Source organism: Procambarus clarkii, chromosome 2 (assembly GCF_040958095.1).
Source record: "Procambarus clarkii isolate CNS0578487 chromosome 2, FALCON_Pclarkii_2.0, whole genome shotgun sequence".
In the NCBI taxonomy this organism is placed as follows: Eukaryota; Metazoa; Arthropoda; class Malacostraca; order Decapoda; family Cambaridae; genus Procambarus; species Procambarus clarkii.
The window spans coordinates 16,076,830-16,092,397 of record NC_091151.1 but is presented as its reverse complement, the minus strand read 5'-3'; the positions used below and the strand labels follow the sequence as shown (position 1 = coordinate 16,092,397).

At 37.6% G+C, this 15,568-nt stretch overlaps 1 protein-coding gene across 2 annotated transcripts in view; it reads right to left on the bottom strand.

Moving 5' to 3' along the window:
* Positions 1-3,829: 3,829 nt before the first annotated feature.
* Positions 3,830-15,568, bottom strand: part of LOC123762220 (zinc finger protein 84) — a 79,407-nt gene continuing 67,668 nt past the window's right edge. For both annotated transcript variants that reach the window (XM_069323833.1, XM_069323841.1), the window contains one exon: positions 3,830-6,413. In XM_069323833.1, coding sequence (XP_069179934.1) covers positions 4,115-5,542 — 1,428 coding nt within the window. In that variant the 5' untranslated portion in view covers positions 5,543-6,413 and the 3' untranslated portion in view covers positions 3,830-4,114. The remainder of the gene's footprint in view (positions 6,414-15,568) is intronic.

Genomic DNA, 15,568 nt, shown 5'->3' with positions numbered 1-15,568 from the left:
TTTTCAATAAATTGTTTCCTATTGGTTTATTTTAAATATTATTATTATATTACATTAGGAACATAAATTATTGATTTATTTATCTTAGTTTAGTATAGGTTAAGATAGGTTAGGTTAGGTAGGGTTGGTTAGGTTCGGTCAAATATCTATGTTAGTTTTAACTCAAATATATAAAAAATTAGCTCATACATATTGAAATGAATAGCTTTATCATTTCAAAATAAAAAAATATTGATAAATATATAAATTCAGGAAAACTTGGCTTATTAGGCAAATCGGGCCTTGCATAGTAGGCCGAGTATGACGTTCTGGCTACTAGGTACAACATATATATATATATATATATATATGTCGTACCTAATAGCCAGAACGCACTTCTCAGCCTACTATTCAAGGCCCGATTTGCCTAATAAGCCAAGTTTTCATGAATTAATGTTTTTTCGTCTACCTAACCTACCTAACCTAACCTAACCTAGCTTTTTTTGGCTACCTAACCTAACCTTACCTATAAATATAGGTTAGGTTAGGTTAGGTAGGGCTGGTTAGGTTCGGTCATATATCTACGTTAATTTTAACTCCAATAAAAAAAAATTGACCTCTTACATAATGAAATGGGTAGCTTTATCATTTCATAAGAAAAAAATTAGAGAAAATATATTAATTCATGAAAAATTGGCTTATTAGGCAAATCGGGCCTTGCATTGTAGGCTGAAAAGTGAGTTCTGGCTACTAGGTACGACATATATATATATATATATATATATATATATATATATATATATATATATATATATACTGTGTATATATATATATATATATGTGTGTGTGTGTGTGTATGTAAATCATGAAAATTAACACGTGATGAAAAATGTGACAATGTCAGGCCATAGAGAAAGAATTGAAACAGGAATTTCCTCAAGTACTTTCGTATATTAATACATTTTCAGAAGGAATGAATGAATCATTCATTCCTTCTGAAGATGTATCAATAAACCATACTGATGCGTATACTAGTGACCTGCATTTGTTTGCGTTTATCCATGTTCTGTACCTTTTAGGGCATCAGTACACATTATGACATCATACTGCACAATATCAGTGAAAAAAAAAAAAACAGTGGATGAAACTGATAAATAAGTTACATATAAATATTCTTGGCAACTCTCGCCGTTTGAATTGCGCGTGTTATCCACCCGAGACGATGCCTCCATATGATCCTTGCAAATTGTGTCACAGCAACATTTCATCACCTCACTACAACCAAAGTGTTATACAGTATTCAATTTATTTCTCCTTTCCTATGATCATGAAACTCATTTTAACAATATTAAAATAAAAATAAATAAATAAATATTTTAAAAATTTATTCTTGTGCACCACAGGAGGGTCTCGTGTAAGGGCTGTGCATTACCACCTACCTTCCTACTTGTTGAAGGTTAAGGAGGTGTTCCAGTTCCATAATAGTACTTTCAGGAAGACAGCATTCAATCCCTTACATCAACACTAAACAACATTTTTCTTAAGAAATATGTACAAAAGTATGGAATCTGTTTGCAAAAGTATTTAGGAGTCCAACATAATCTAATACATTGTACACCTTTATGTTGGCCCATGGAAGTGCCACAATCATATGACGGGTGACTTAAGAGCTGGAGGATGTCCAATTTCAAAATATCTTTTGTGGCCTCCAATGACTGCCGAGAGACTCCACTGAGCTATTGGAACCAAATGGGCAACGTCTGTATTTAAACATTTGACATAAAACTTAAATTTTCAAATGACAATATTTCACTATGTCATTATCATATAGTACCACTAAGTGATAAATGAATTTCACCAGTATAAGCACATAAATTACTTGTATTACACCCACCTTCCATTGTAGCATCTCTAAATGTACTGCAAAACTAATCTACATTATATCTAGTGTCAGGTCACCTGGTGCTGGATCCATCTCCAGGGGTCCTCAGGATAATAATCCAGTGATAGGTCACATGCTGACGTCAAATCATTATAGATGAATATTTAATTACCTTTAACCCTTTAACTGCACAACGCGCCTGCAGGCCCAGGCTTTGGGTGCGCAACGCGCCTCCGGGTGTTTCTATTTTTCACATTCCATTCAAAACTCCCGCGGCAACATGGGGTTCACATCAGCTTCCTCAGGGCTCTTGTAAACAGATGCCATCTTTAAAAAAAATCATGGTCTACATTGCCGGGTGTGAGAGCCTCAGTAGTGAGTGAGCAACCAAGGCTGGCGCTCGCAGCATGAGCGCACAGCTCTGCTGTTCAGCGTGTGACCACAGCATCGCCTAATAATGTCAAAATATATATATAACCTGTATTATTTAGCCATGATAGTACTGTATTATAGAAGAGCCTGAGTGAGATAATGACTGGGTACAATGTTCAAATATCAGTGATTCAATGCTGTTCACGATGTTCACAGCGCTAGCCATAGCACCACAGCATTATTTCATCAATCTAGGAATCTTCAAACGACTTCTTAGGTTCCTTTTCAAAATAAACTTGTGGTCAATTATTCATTTACAGAAATTAGTGACCAGGATTGTGGTTATAATCAGAGTTGTGCGTAGTATTGTGGAAGAAGGAATTTTGGTGAGGGAGGGAGAGAATTGAGGTAGCCTCACTGTGTAGCAGCCACTCTTGTTTTTCTCACCATACTAGCTTTGTGGTTCGCTATAGGAAACACACATGTACGTGGGTATATTTTTTGTGTGTGTGTATATAGTGTAATAACAGCAACAGGAGTATGTTGAGTGGAGCTACTTTGGTGAGGGAGGTGATGTCGTAATCGTAGCGTCGTCTGCTGTGTGATTTCTCATGCAGTGTATGGTGCCCACTGTACTGTTTGGACACAATACTGGCTTACTTGCCAGTAAAAGTTCTGGTAAAAAAACATGTAGATAAGTATATATAACATGTGTAAATAGTGTAATAAAAACAATAACAGTATGGTGGGAGGAGCAATGTTGGCGAGTAAGATGTTGGAGAGAGAGAGAGGGGGCCTGTCTGGGTGTGGCTGCTCACACTTGCGGTGTTCTGAATGTGTTGATGGTAAATGTATATAGTGTGTGACAGTGTATAGTGTGTACATATGTTGTAAATATACATAAATGAACATGAAATATTGGTGTGAATAACTGTATGATGGGAGGAGCAATGTTGGCAAATACAATGTTGGAGGAGTAGGGAGGGCTGGCTGGGTGTGGCTGCTCACACTCGCGATGTTCTGAATGTGTTGATGGTGAATGTATATAGTGTGTGACAGTGTATAGTCTGTAAATAGATTGTATATATATATATAAATTAGCATGATACATGGTAAATATGTGCAACATATGTCTACACAAGTGTCAGGCACGTAACAGTGTCCTTGGACAGTACGGATGTTTTACTGCCATAATATAGTGTACGTGTTCATTATACATAGGATTAGCACGTAAAAACAAATAAAATGTATTTGGAACTGTGCGCAAAAAATGAACAAAAATATATTCGCAGCAACACGCGCGCCCCGCCCCAGGCGCCCCCACCGGCCCTGGGAGCATACGTCACGCGCCACCTTACGGACCCCATAGCAGCCAAAGTAAGTACAATTTCGAAATTCTGTTGCTATACCCATATACAGGGAGGGGTTTTTGACACTTTCAGAAAAAAAAAAAATTTCCCGAGAATTTATTTCTTGCGCACTATGGGGGGTGTCATATTTATAGGCTGCGCAGTTAAAGGGTTAAAGATATCATATGTAAAGTTCAAGAACATAATATTCCATATAACTCCTCAAGGTCAAATAATAATGACTGGGAACTGTCCATCTTATGTGTTTATGTTGTTCAAAGCACATACACCAGGTCCTGCCTTGCACCTTTATATTGCACAAAACTCTAGAACTGACAGTTTTCTCTTACCTGACAGTTAAATAGTTTTGAATGTATTTATTCTAGATCTGTAATATTTATATATGCAAATCAAATAAATTTGAAGAGTATCTAAAACATTTGTTCTAGTTTATTGTCTATTTTATGCCTACCTTAGGCAGGAGTGGCTGACAAGTGAGGTTTAACTTTAATGAGCAATCTCTTGTGATGTATTACAGATAATTTTTTAAAAAGTCTTGAAGTGATATTGGACACTGATAGGGCTCTTCTACTGTATGAACTTTCTTATGTCTCATTAGAGATGATTTTTTTGAAAACTCTTTTTGACACTCTGAACAACTATATGGTTTCTCTCCTTTATGAGTTCTCATGTGATGTATTAGAGATGATCTTTGTGAAAAGCTTTTAAGACAATCTGAACACTGATATGGTTTCTCGCCTGTATGGATCCTCATATGTTGGATTAGATTCGATTTTTCTGCAAAATCTTTTAAACACACTGAACAATGATGTGGCTTCTCTCCTGTATGAACTCGCATGTGTTGTATTAAAGATGATTTTTGTGAAAATCTTTTTAGGCACTCTGAACATTGATAGGGTTTTTCTCCTGTATGAACTCTCAAGTGTTTTATTAGATTTGATTTCTCTGAAAAGTCTTTTGAACACTCTGAACATGGGTAAGGTTTTACACCTGTATGAGTTGTCATGTGCTGTACTAAACGTGATTTTGTCAAAAACTCTTTTAGACACTTTGAACACCGATAAGATTCCTCTCCTGTGTGAATTCTCATATGTTTTATTAGACTTGCTTTATCTAAAAAGTCTTCAGGACACACTGAACACTGATGTGGTTTCTCTCCTCTATGAATTCTCATGTGATGTACTAGAGATATTTTTTGTGAAAACTCTCTCACACACTCTGGACACTGATGTGGTTTTTCTTTCGTATGAACTCTCATGTGTTGTATTAGATTTGACTTTTCTAAGAAGTCTTTCAGACATTCTGTACATTGATGTGGTTTCACTCCCAAATGAGATCTCATGTGTTGCGAGAGATTTGATTTTTTTGAAAAGTCTTTATAGCACTCTGTACATTGATATGGTTTCTCCCCTGTATGAATTCTCTTGTGTTCTATTAAATGTGATTTTTTTACAAAGTCTTTTAGACATACTAAACATTTGAATGGTTTCTCGCCTGTATGAAGTCTCTGGTGCTCTATTAGATGTGACTTTTCTTTAAAGCTTTTAAGACATACTGAGCAATTATATGGTTTCTCTCCTGTATGAACCCTATTGTGATGCATTAGAGTTGATTTCCGGGAAAAGGTTTTTAGACATTCTGTACACTGAAATGGTTTTTCTCCTGTATGAACTCTCTCATGTTGTATTAGATGAGATTTTTGTGAAAAGCCCTTACGACACTCCGAACACTGATATGGCTTCTCTTTCGTGTGAACTCTCATATGTTGAGTTAGATGGGATTTTCCTGAAAAGTCTTTAAAACATACTGAACACTGGTAGGGCCTCTCTTTTGAATGAACTCTCATATGTTCAATAATATGTAATTTTTCAGAAAATTCTTCTAGACACTCTGAACACTGATAAGGTCTATCATTTGTATTTACTTCTGTGTGATGCATTTTCTCAAGTGTTATGTGTACTCAACTTTGATCAAATAAATTTATTGGTCTCTATAAATCTTATATGGAAATTGCTTGTAAGTATTGTATTGTCAAAACCCTACAGTTAATCACATAAATATTTTATATTATGAAGTGCAATTAAATTTATATTGTAATTCATGATTGGACAATTTAATCAACAAACATATTTATTTAAATAAGTTAAGAGTAGCTATTTGAACAGTGTGCTAGATGAATTAATAAGGTAAACAATTCAAAGGAAGAAAATTAGGAGATACTTGACAACCCCTTTTGCCTCCATTCTTTAAATAACATTCAATTACATTTCTAATTATTAAGTACAGTACTGTTGAATTGGACAGCATCACATTCCAAAAAATTCCTTAGTAATTTTACAAAATCGCTAAAATATACATACCATTTATAAAAATATGCTCTAGTTAAATATCTAAAATGTAAGATACTTAAGACATGTTGCACTTAATGCTCACATTTCCTTTGAAATCATTGTGATCTTTAGTTTGATATATGTTGATAATGCATGTGCAACACACTACCTCAGAGAGATCAATAATCTACGCGACACTGGAAAACATGCCCCAAAGCAATATTTGAATGAGTAAAGTAATGTGAAGAGCCTGTAAGGATGTGCACGTAGTAGTCAGCCTGTTGAGGCATCCACATGGTAACCAGGCTGCTGAGGGTTTGCACATAGCAAGCAGGATGTCCAAGTGAATTATATCATACTGTACTATTTGTTGAGACTCGACATGCTGCATTTGATAGTATGATAAACGTATTCCATTCGGTGCTTACACTTACTTCAGTATTTCTTCTCCAGGGTATAATTCTTCTGGGAAAAACTGAGCTGCAAAAGATTAAAACAATTAGCCAGGTTTTAAGTCAATTAATGAAGCATCTTCAAGTTCTGTTAAATTTTGTTACAATCTCAATCACTTTTTATGAAATACTGTACAAGGTGATGTGTTCATTTGCAAAACACACAAAACAGATTCTACACAAGGAAACTGAATCTTCTAATACATACATATATAAACATAGTTCCAATCTCCTAAAATGATAGAAGGGAAGACTCTCTTTAATTATAGACCTGTATTATTGACAAGCATGTTAGTTAAAACACTAGAAAAAAAAATTCAAACCAAATGGGTAGAACACATAGAAAGAAGTGATGTTATAGCAGACAGCATAATTTTTGAACAGGAAGATCCTGTGTAACAAATCTACTTTGCCTCTACGATAGAGGTCTTACAGGAAAGAGATAGTTGGGTTGACTCCAATTATGTGGACCCAAATAATGTTTTTGATAGAGTCCCACATAAGAGGTTGTTCTGGAATATACTGGAGGGGGTGAGAGAGAGAGACTCCTGAAATGGATGAAAAATTTTCTGACAAAAATAAGGGTGGTCATCAGAGGCAATCTATCAAAATGGAGAAACGTTAATAGTGGTGAAAAGCAGAGTTCAGTTCTAGAACCAGTTAATGTTCATTGTCTACAAGAATGATCTACCAAAAGGAATACAGAATTATGTGAACATGTTTACTGATGAGCTAAGCTACTAGGGAAGGTAAGAAACTTAGATGATTGTCATGCCCTTCAAAATGACCTGGACAAAATAAGAGTATGGAGCAACACTTGGCTGATCGAATTTAATGTGAATAAAAGCCATGTTATGGAATGTGGAATATGAGAAAATGGGCAACAAACACAATATACAATTTATGTGAAAAGGCTTTGAAACACTTGATAGAAAGAAAGATCTAGGAGTGGTCCTGTGTAGAAAATTGTTGCCTGAGGACCACGTAAAGAACATCGTGCAAGGAGCCTAAACTACACTTTCTAACTTCAGAACTGCTTTTAAATAAAGTACAGCATATATCGATGGCAAAAATATTTTAGAAATTATGTTACATGGAGCCCATTTTTCAAAGGAGTACATCAATAAACTGGAAAAAGTGTAAAGACGTGCAACTAAATGGCTTCCAGAACTGAAAAACAATAGTATAGAGGGAGACTAAAGGAGTTAAATATACTAAAGCTAGAAGTTTCAAGAAAAAGGGATAACATGATCATTACACGCAAAATAGTAACAGGAATTGACAAAATTGACATAGAAGAATACTTGAAACTTGCATCTTCACAAACAGGTCATATACTCAAACTAAGGAAACAAACCAGCGTTGAATGTCATGATTACTCCATTTTCTGGTCGAGACTCGGAGGCTCCCCGGAGCTTATCCAGGCTGATATGAATATATTAGACTTTGGCATCAGTCAGTGTGAATGGAGTTCTTAGGCCAACCGGGGACCACGAGCCAGAATCTGGCCCCCTCAGAGAGGCATGAGGAGCAATGGCCTAAAGAAATGCACATTCAATATGTGCATAATGGAGGGATGGATGGAGAGATGGTTGGAAGGATGGATGGAGGGATGTAAGGATGGAGGGGAGGGATGGAAGGATGGAGGGATGGATGGAGGGAGGGATGGAAGGATGGATGGATATATGGATGGAAGGATGGAGGAATGGATGGAAGGATGGAGGAATGGAGGGATGGATGGAGAGATGGATGGATGGAGGGAAGATGGGATGGGAGGGATGGATGGAGGGGGGGTAGGAACGGATGGATGGATGGATGGATGGAGGGGAGGAATGGATGGAGGTTGGAAGGGAGAGAGGGATGGATGGAGGTAGAAAGGGAGGGAGGGATGGATGTAAGGAGGGATGGCTGGATGGATGGATAGATGTGTGTTGAGTTGAACTATGTGACCAGTGAGAGTGTGTGTATGGGATGTACAGTAGTGTTGGTGTGAGGAGGGACCGGCTCACTCTCATAAGCTTATCACACTCGACCCCCTGTTAGTCAGATTTGTTTCTTAAATTCTGGATGTACATCATCATATATATTTTTGGTTACAGATTTTATTTAGTAATATTATTAGGATAATAAATAGTTATAAAAATACTTGTTTCATGAATGCTTTATTGTATTAGATGAAGATTCTCCAGGCAATCTACTGAGCCACCTTCTAAAAGGGGCTCTTGGGGGAGGGGTGAAGCAGGAAGTGAGGGTGTGTAATACAAAAAATACTTATTTTATAACCGATTTATTATTTCGAAGCCGTAGGTCACTGAACTGTGGCGACAAAATTTAACGAATCAAGCATGGTGTTGTGTTGGAAATATCCAACACTTATTTTCATTTTAATATTCTGATAAATGATTCTTGTATTAACCATAGTAATTTACTAATATTACTAACTTGTAGATTAATCATATTAATACTTTTCCTACTGCACAAATTATTTTGCCGAATATTTGTACTTCACGGCGAGGGTACGTCCAATCACTTAGCATAGGGAAAGGTAATATCTACATACCAGAGAATTAAATTCTATTCTCACTATGTATCAGTATTCTTTGCTAAGAATTATTAACTGATACTATATAAACCAGTGATCACATCAATTCGCGTTATTAGCTGCAGATCACAAGATAACAGTAATCTCTGTTATCCCAGAGTTGACATGGAAGAATGAAATTCTACCTCCACTTCTCATCTATATGAACTCAGTTCATATTAATTTTTATATGACAAGAATATAACATCACACCTTATATTATCAAACCCAGCCTTATTGTCTCACGAAATAGAGTAATCATTAAGAGAAGAATTCTCTGCTTTACTACTACGTGCCTTAGCGCATCCGTCAACGAGACTAGGAAGAGGGAGGAGAGGAGCACCATTACCTGCACTTACAGCTCACGAGAGTGGCCATCTTACCGACCAGATGGTGCACGGAGTTTACGTAATTTAACGGGCCATTCAGAGGACATTCATGCAGCAGCAAGTGTCTGGGCACCGCAGTGACTCCACCATCAATTAAATGGTCATTTCGGCAAGCACCAACTGGTTAAGTTACATAGTTTTGTACTTATAGAGATCTCTTTATGACAAATGTATAAACTTGCTCGTCATTATGACGTGGGCCTCCTCTTAACAAAAAGCAAGCCCCGTTCTGGACTACGCTCTCTCCCATTTATTTAGAGATAAAGAAATATTAATCTCGAGGTAGGCAGTCCTTACAAATCCATTGTAATTTCAGTTTGTACCAGAGCAACACAAGGGAAGATACGCCTTTCCTCCACACGTGATCCAGGAATGTCTAGACAAGCCTAGTGAAGCGTCTCCTTCTGATGCGCACTTCTATCTCGTCCATACAGCTAAGCTGTTTTAATTATTTTGTAGTACTAACCATTAGTGCATTATTGGTCATCCAAATAAGATCATTTTCATTTAATAACCATTTAATATTTACAGATATTCTCCATATCTTAATGTCGTAATGAAAGTTAATTCACATTTATTTCTTTGTATAATAATATAATTTCATATCTATGATTTACTCTGATGAAGACCAGCATCGGATGATTGTGTTAGTAACGTAGTAGTTTCTTAGCTCCTATACCCCCAATTTATGTGAGTGAGTTTGATTCTTAATTTAATTATAATATACAGTCTTAAAATCCATAGGCACTAGTTCATGGATTTAATTTCAATACATTTGCTCATTTCAGTTTTCCCCTTTTTCACAAAAAGGAGTGGTCCTTCACAACTATCGAATACAGCATATGATTATTTTGATTAATATATTTGAGTCAAATTTTCCCAAATGTTGTGTGCACATGGATTAGATCCGTCTCTCACGCTGAAGTAGTTGTGCCAATAACATGAATAATATCTCAAATAGCAGATGTCTATTATATTACGGTATATATTTGGTTTTATTTAATTTAGTTTAATTAGGATAATGAAGAGCTATTAAAACAACAGTTTTAGAAATGATTTATTAATCTGAAACTTTCAAAGTCATGGATCACTGAACTATGATAACACAGACAAAAGTGAGTGAAACCTCACTGCAGAGTGAGGTTTACAGTACAATATTCCCTTATCTGTCCACTCTCACTCATCATGTTTCATCACAGAAAATGTATATAAGAAGATTGTAACACATTAGCTAACTATTCACGCTTCAGCCTTTAAATTAATTTGGAAAGATACATGTGCCACAAATCGGTGAACGAAAATCATGGAAACACAATCATTCACTTGTGTGGACCACTCTGGCTGATATTTGGTTAATATGCTTCACTTGTTGTGTGGACCATTCTGGCTGGTGTTTGGTTCATATGGACCACTTATTGTGTGGTCCACTTGTGTGATCAAACTTGTCATATGAGGGAATTATTATCTGTAACCTGTACTCACCTAATTGTGCTTGCGGGGGTTGAGCTTTGGCTCTTTGGTCCTGGTGATAGAATGTCAAAGTTTTCCACCAGTCTGTGAACTCTGTCCCGACATCGTAAAACAAATCCGCACACACCCCACTTCAGCAAACCATTGTTTGTCAAACCAGGTGAGTAAATCCGGCCTGAAAAGTTTGCGACCTAACCGGAGATTCGTTGAATCGAGGTTGTACTTTATTGCACTAAACAAGTTTTTGGATACAATTGCTTATAGAAATCCTTTATAATATGCTAATGTGAACACTGAGTGTCACAGAAATGATTTTAGTTCAAACTTGTGTTTGTCCAGGCATTTTGAAAATGTTGAAAATTTGTTGGATAATAGGTTTTTTATTTTTTTTCTCCATTTCTATTTAAGGGGGCGTCTGGTTATTATAATGAAAGTTGTTCAATGTCAACCAATATTATTTTTCTAGTTGTATATGAAAAGTGCTTAAATTGTCCCAAGTTTCAGTACTGCAGCGTAAATAGAAAGGGAGTTTTTTTTTTTTTTTTTTTGAACGTTTTTTTACACATTTTCAAGTCCACACTTCAGAACACACGTTTCAGATAAAATTATTCTGTGACACTTTCCTGACATTAGCATATAATAAAGGATTTGGGGATTTAGAATTTCCAAAACATCTTTAGTTTTCCTAATACAAATGTTCAAAGTTCCCCAAAATTTTTTTGCAAATATGGCATGTTTATTGCTATTATAAAATCAATAAATGAACTTAGAGAAAAATGAAAGCCCCCCAATGTAGAGACATGCCCTCCACATATACTGTGTAAGTTTCATGTAAATTGAATAAAAAAAGAATGAGTTTTGTAAACGTTTGTGTCAATTGAAAAAAAACAGAAATGAATAAAGTCTAAGGTTCTAAAATCTGTGGCTGGGTTTGACATCAACCAATTTTCTCCAAAATTGGCATCCTTACAGATAGGCTTACGTACAGTCAGGTGTGTAAGTTTGATGCAAATCGCCCCAAAAAAAATGAAAAAAAAAAAAAAATAAAAAAAAAAAAATAAAAAAAAAATCCTTTTTTTTTTTTTCCTTAAAATTTTTTTCCAATTAAACTAATAATAATATTTGTTTAATATATGCTATTGTGATAGCAAAGAGTTGTAGTTATGATTTCAGTTGACACTTTTGATTGATAATCGATTTTGACCATTTTTGCATAATTTTCACAACTACTTCAATATTTTTTTTCTCCCTTCCTATTTATGCTACAATGCTGAAACATGGACCAGATGAAACACTTTTCATATAGAACTTGTCAAAAAAGTTTGATTGAAATCGAATGAGTTTTCATTTTTGCATTTTTGGACCCAGATGCCAACCAGACGGCCCCTTAACCACTGCACTGCGCAAAGCGCCTTTAGGCGCTCAGAGAGTTGTGCTTTTTGTTTTTTAATTTGGCTATATTTTAATGTTTTTTAATGTTTTCATTACTATTTGTGTTTTGAAATGGAAATAGTTGACTTTGGAAACATTTTGACATTTAATTTACCTGAACATTTGTAAAAATAACAAAAATATGTCCTTGACAATTGCACCAAGACGTTTTTGCCGAAAATAGGTGAGCAGTGCAAGGGTTAAGCTGCGATGCTGAAACTTGGACCAGTTGCAGCGCGATTCATATGCAACTAGCAAATAAAGATTGAACAAAATTAAACAATGTTTAATTTCCTTTATTAAGGCCCCTGAAAATGCCTTTTACCATCGAGCATATATTAGGTGATAACGACTTATCGTTACATGAAAAATATCAAATAGTCAAAGAACTGGTTAAATATCTCTATTCGACTACAAATTGAATCACATTTGACCTGTGCCACATTTATACTTTGCATCACCGACAGCCAAACAGAAAAAAAAACTTCCTCGTCGCAGCACCAATGATCAGCTGACACCATAAACACAACATACCCGCCCAACAGTGCGACAAATCTCTCTCTAACATGTGCCTCTGTTTAGCTGCCACTCCCCTATCTACAGCACAACACAACAAACACTTCTGAAACCTTGTCATTCTCAACACTGATGCTTCTCTCAACATTTGTACTTGTGCAGTCAACGGGAGGATGAATCAGTCATGCAAACTGCACATACCATCAAGAAGAAGACAGACTACAGAACAATCTAGACAAACTGGAGAAATGGTCTAGAAAATGAAAACAAGAAAGAAGACTCAAGAAAGAAGATACAAGAAAGAAGAATGAAGACACCACCAAAAGACAGACTGTCACCACCAAGAATGTAGAAGCACTACCACTGCTGCCTTTCCTGCCAACTCGGAGCCTAGCCAGTTGTGGGGTTGTTTCAGCATCGACTTAAGACACACTGCTGGGTCAAGCCCTGGTTCTTTCTCTACAACTAAAGCATTTCCTCTCACCGACTTCTATTCAGCTGTCCCCACTTCAAGGCTCACTCTATGGGCATCTTCTCCTGTATATTATTGTATTGTATTTGTCTAGAAAATGGCTACTAAAATTTAACTCTTATGTGTAAAGTAATGAAATTTGGTCAAGGGAGCAGGAGGTTGAGCACAAGGTACCATCTGACAGGTGAAATCTTGCAAGAGTCAAATACAGAGAAAGATTTGGGGGTTGATATCGCACAGAACCTGTACTCAGAAGTCCACATCATAAGGATATCATCAGCGGCATATGTTACATTGGCCAACATAAGAAATGCCTTTAGAATCTTGTGTAAGGCCGTGTATATACCACTTGTCAGACCAATCCTGAAGTATGTAGCTCCAGCCTGGAGTCCATGTCGAGTAAAACACAAGACAAAGTTAGAAAAGATTCAGAGGTATGCTACCAAAACTATTCCTAGAACTGCAAGGTATGAGCTACGAGGAAATGCTAAGGAAGCTAAACCTCACAAAAAGACAAACTATTTAGCATGGGTGGAACATGAACAAAGGGGGGAACAGGTGGAAATTGAGTACCCAAATAAACGACAGAGACATAAGAATTTTTTTTTCAGTGTCAAGGTCGTTAACAAATGGAATGCATTAGGAAGTGATATGGTGGAAGCAGACTTCATACACAGTTTCAAATGTAAATATGATAGAGCCCAATAGGCTCAGGAATCTGTACACCAGTTGAGTGACAGATGAGAGGTAGGACCAAAGAGCCAAAGTTCAACCCCCCCCCCCTAAGCACAACTCTTATACACATACCGGAAGATGCCTCGACCACGCCGACACGAAGAGGTCCACCTCCAGGCGCCCGAACATCTGGCAGAGCCAACTGAATGAGTCGGCATCGACCGTCCATTTCGGGGACAGGGAAATGAACCGGGACAGGCCGTCTGCCAGGACGTTGGTCACCCCCCGGACGTGAACCGCCAGGAGAGCCAAACCTCAAGAACTCGGCAGACAAGTCACCTGAAGCAACCAGCCCCAAAGAACCAAGGACTGCATCGAACCCACTTGCATCAGGCAGTGAACCACAGGGGGAGCAGTCCAGATGGAGCTGGATCGTCAATCCGCGGGAGACCTGAACCCCTCCGAAGCGAAAACCACACCGCCGGGAACTCCCGCACCATGCTTTGGATCATATGGAAGGACGGACCCTACCACCCCTGGCCGTCCTGGTGAGCACTGGTCTCAAAGCCCCCGCCACGAAACAACGCATCAGTGAACACATCGAGCAAGGGCTCAGGTAATGCCAAGGCACTGAACCCAAAAAAAACAGAAGAGGCAGGCAGAGATGCAGCAGCTGATGCAAGGCCCCCGGGGGACTAACCCAGCGATTGCGAGAGAGGTGGAAGGGAAGTCCCCGAAGGAACCAGAACAGCCGACGAAGCTAAACCCGACTCAGTGGGTAGACCATCATCGCAAAATTCAGGCTCCCATGCAAACCTTCAAGCAACCACTGTGTGACCCGGGAGCCCCCCAGAAACAAGCACATGCGGGACCGCAGCCAAAGGAGAGACGCCGGAGAGAGAGAGACAAGGAAGTGGTCCAAGAGTCACACACAAGACCCAGCCAGGTCCGAACCTGGGAAGGAACCAGATTGGACTTCCGCCAGTTCACCGGGAACCCGAACCCGCCGAGCTGGAAAAGCACCGAACGCCTGGTGAGCAGACACGCAAACTGACTGGGAGCCCAGACCAGCCAATCGTCGAGTTAACCCTTAACATGCTAGGGGTATAATATCCTTTCTTCCCCACAGGCACATGTAATTTTGAAAAAAAAAAAAAATTTTCTTCCTAACCTGTTAATTTGTGTTCACTGATCACGGGAAAAATAATAAAAAAATTGTAAGTGGCATATATTGCCCGCTATAGGGTGGGGAAGTCTGGCAAAAAATATGCGCTGACTCAGCGTGCGTCCCAGGCGGTCTGTTGATCGCCAGCTGTCAGGCCAGAGTTGCCACAAAGAGATAATTACCTAATTATTTCAATGTCTCTGATTGATTTTTCATAGTTTTTTTGCTGTAATATTATTCAATAGTGTGTAGTTTGATATATTTATATAATAACATGAGTGAATCATTGCTGTACTCAAAAATATGGTGTGCATATTGTTGATTCAATTATGTTCATCAATCAGTGAACAAATACTTTGTCGGTTATTACACTATATACACAGGTTATATATAAGTATCTGCATGTTTTGTTCACCATAACAAACCACTAAGTAGCTATTATGAGTAAAAAAGTAACGAAGAGTGACCGCCGTGTACCAGCCAG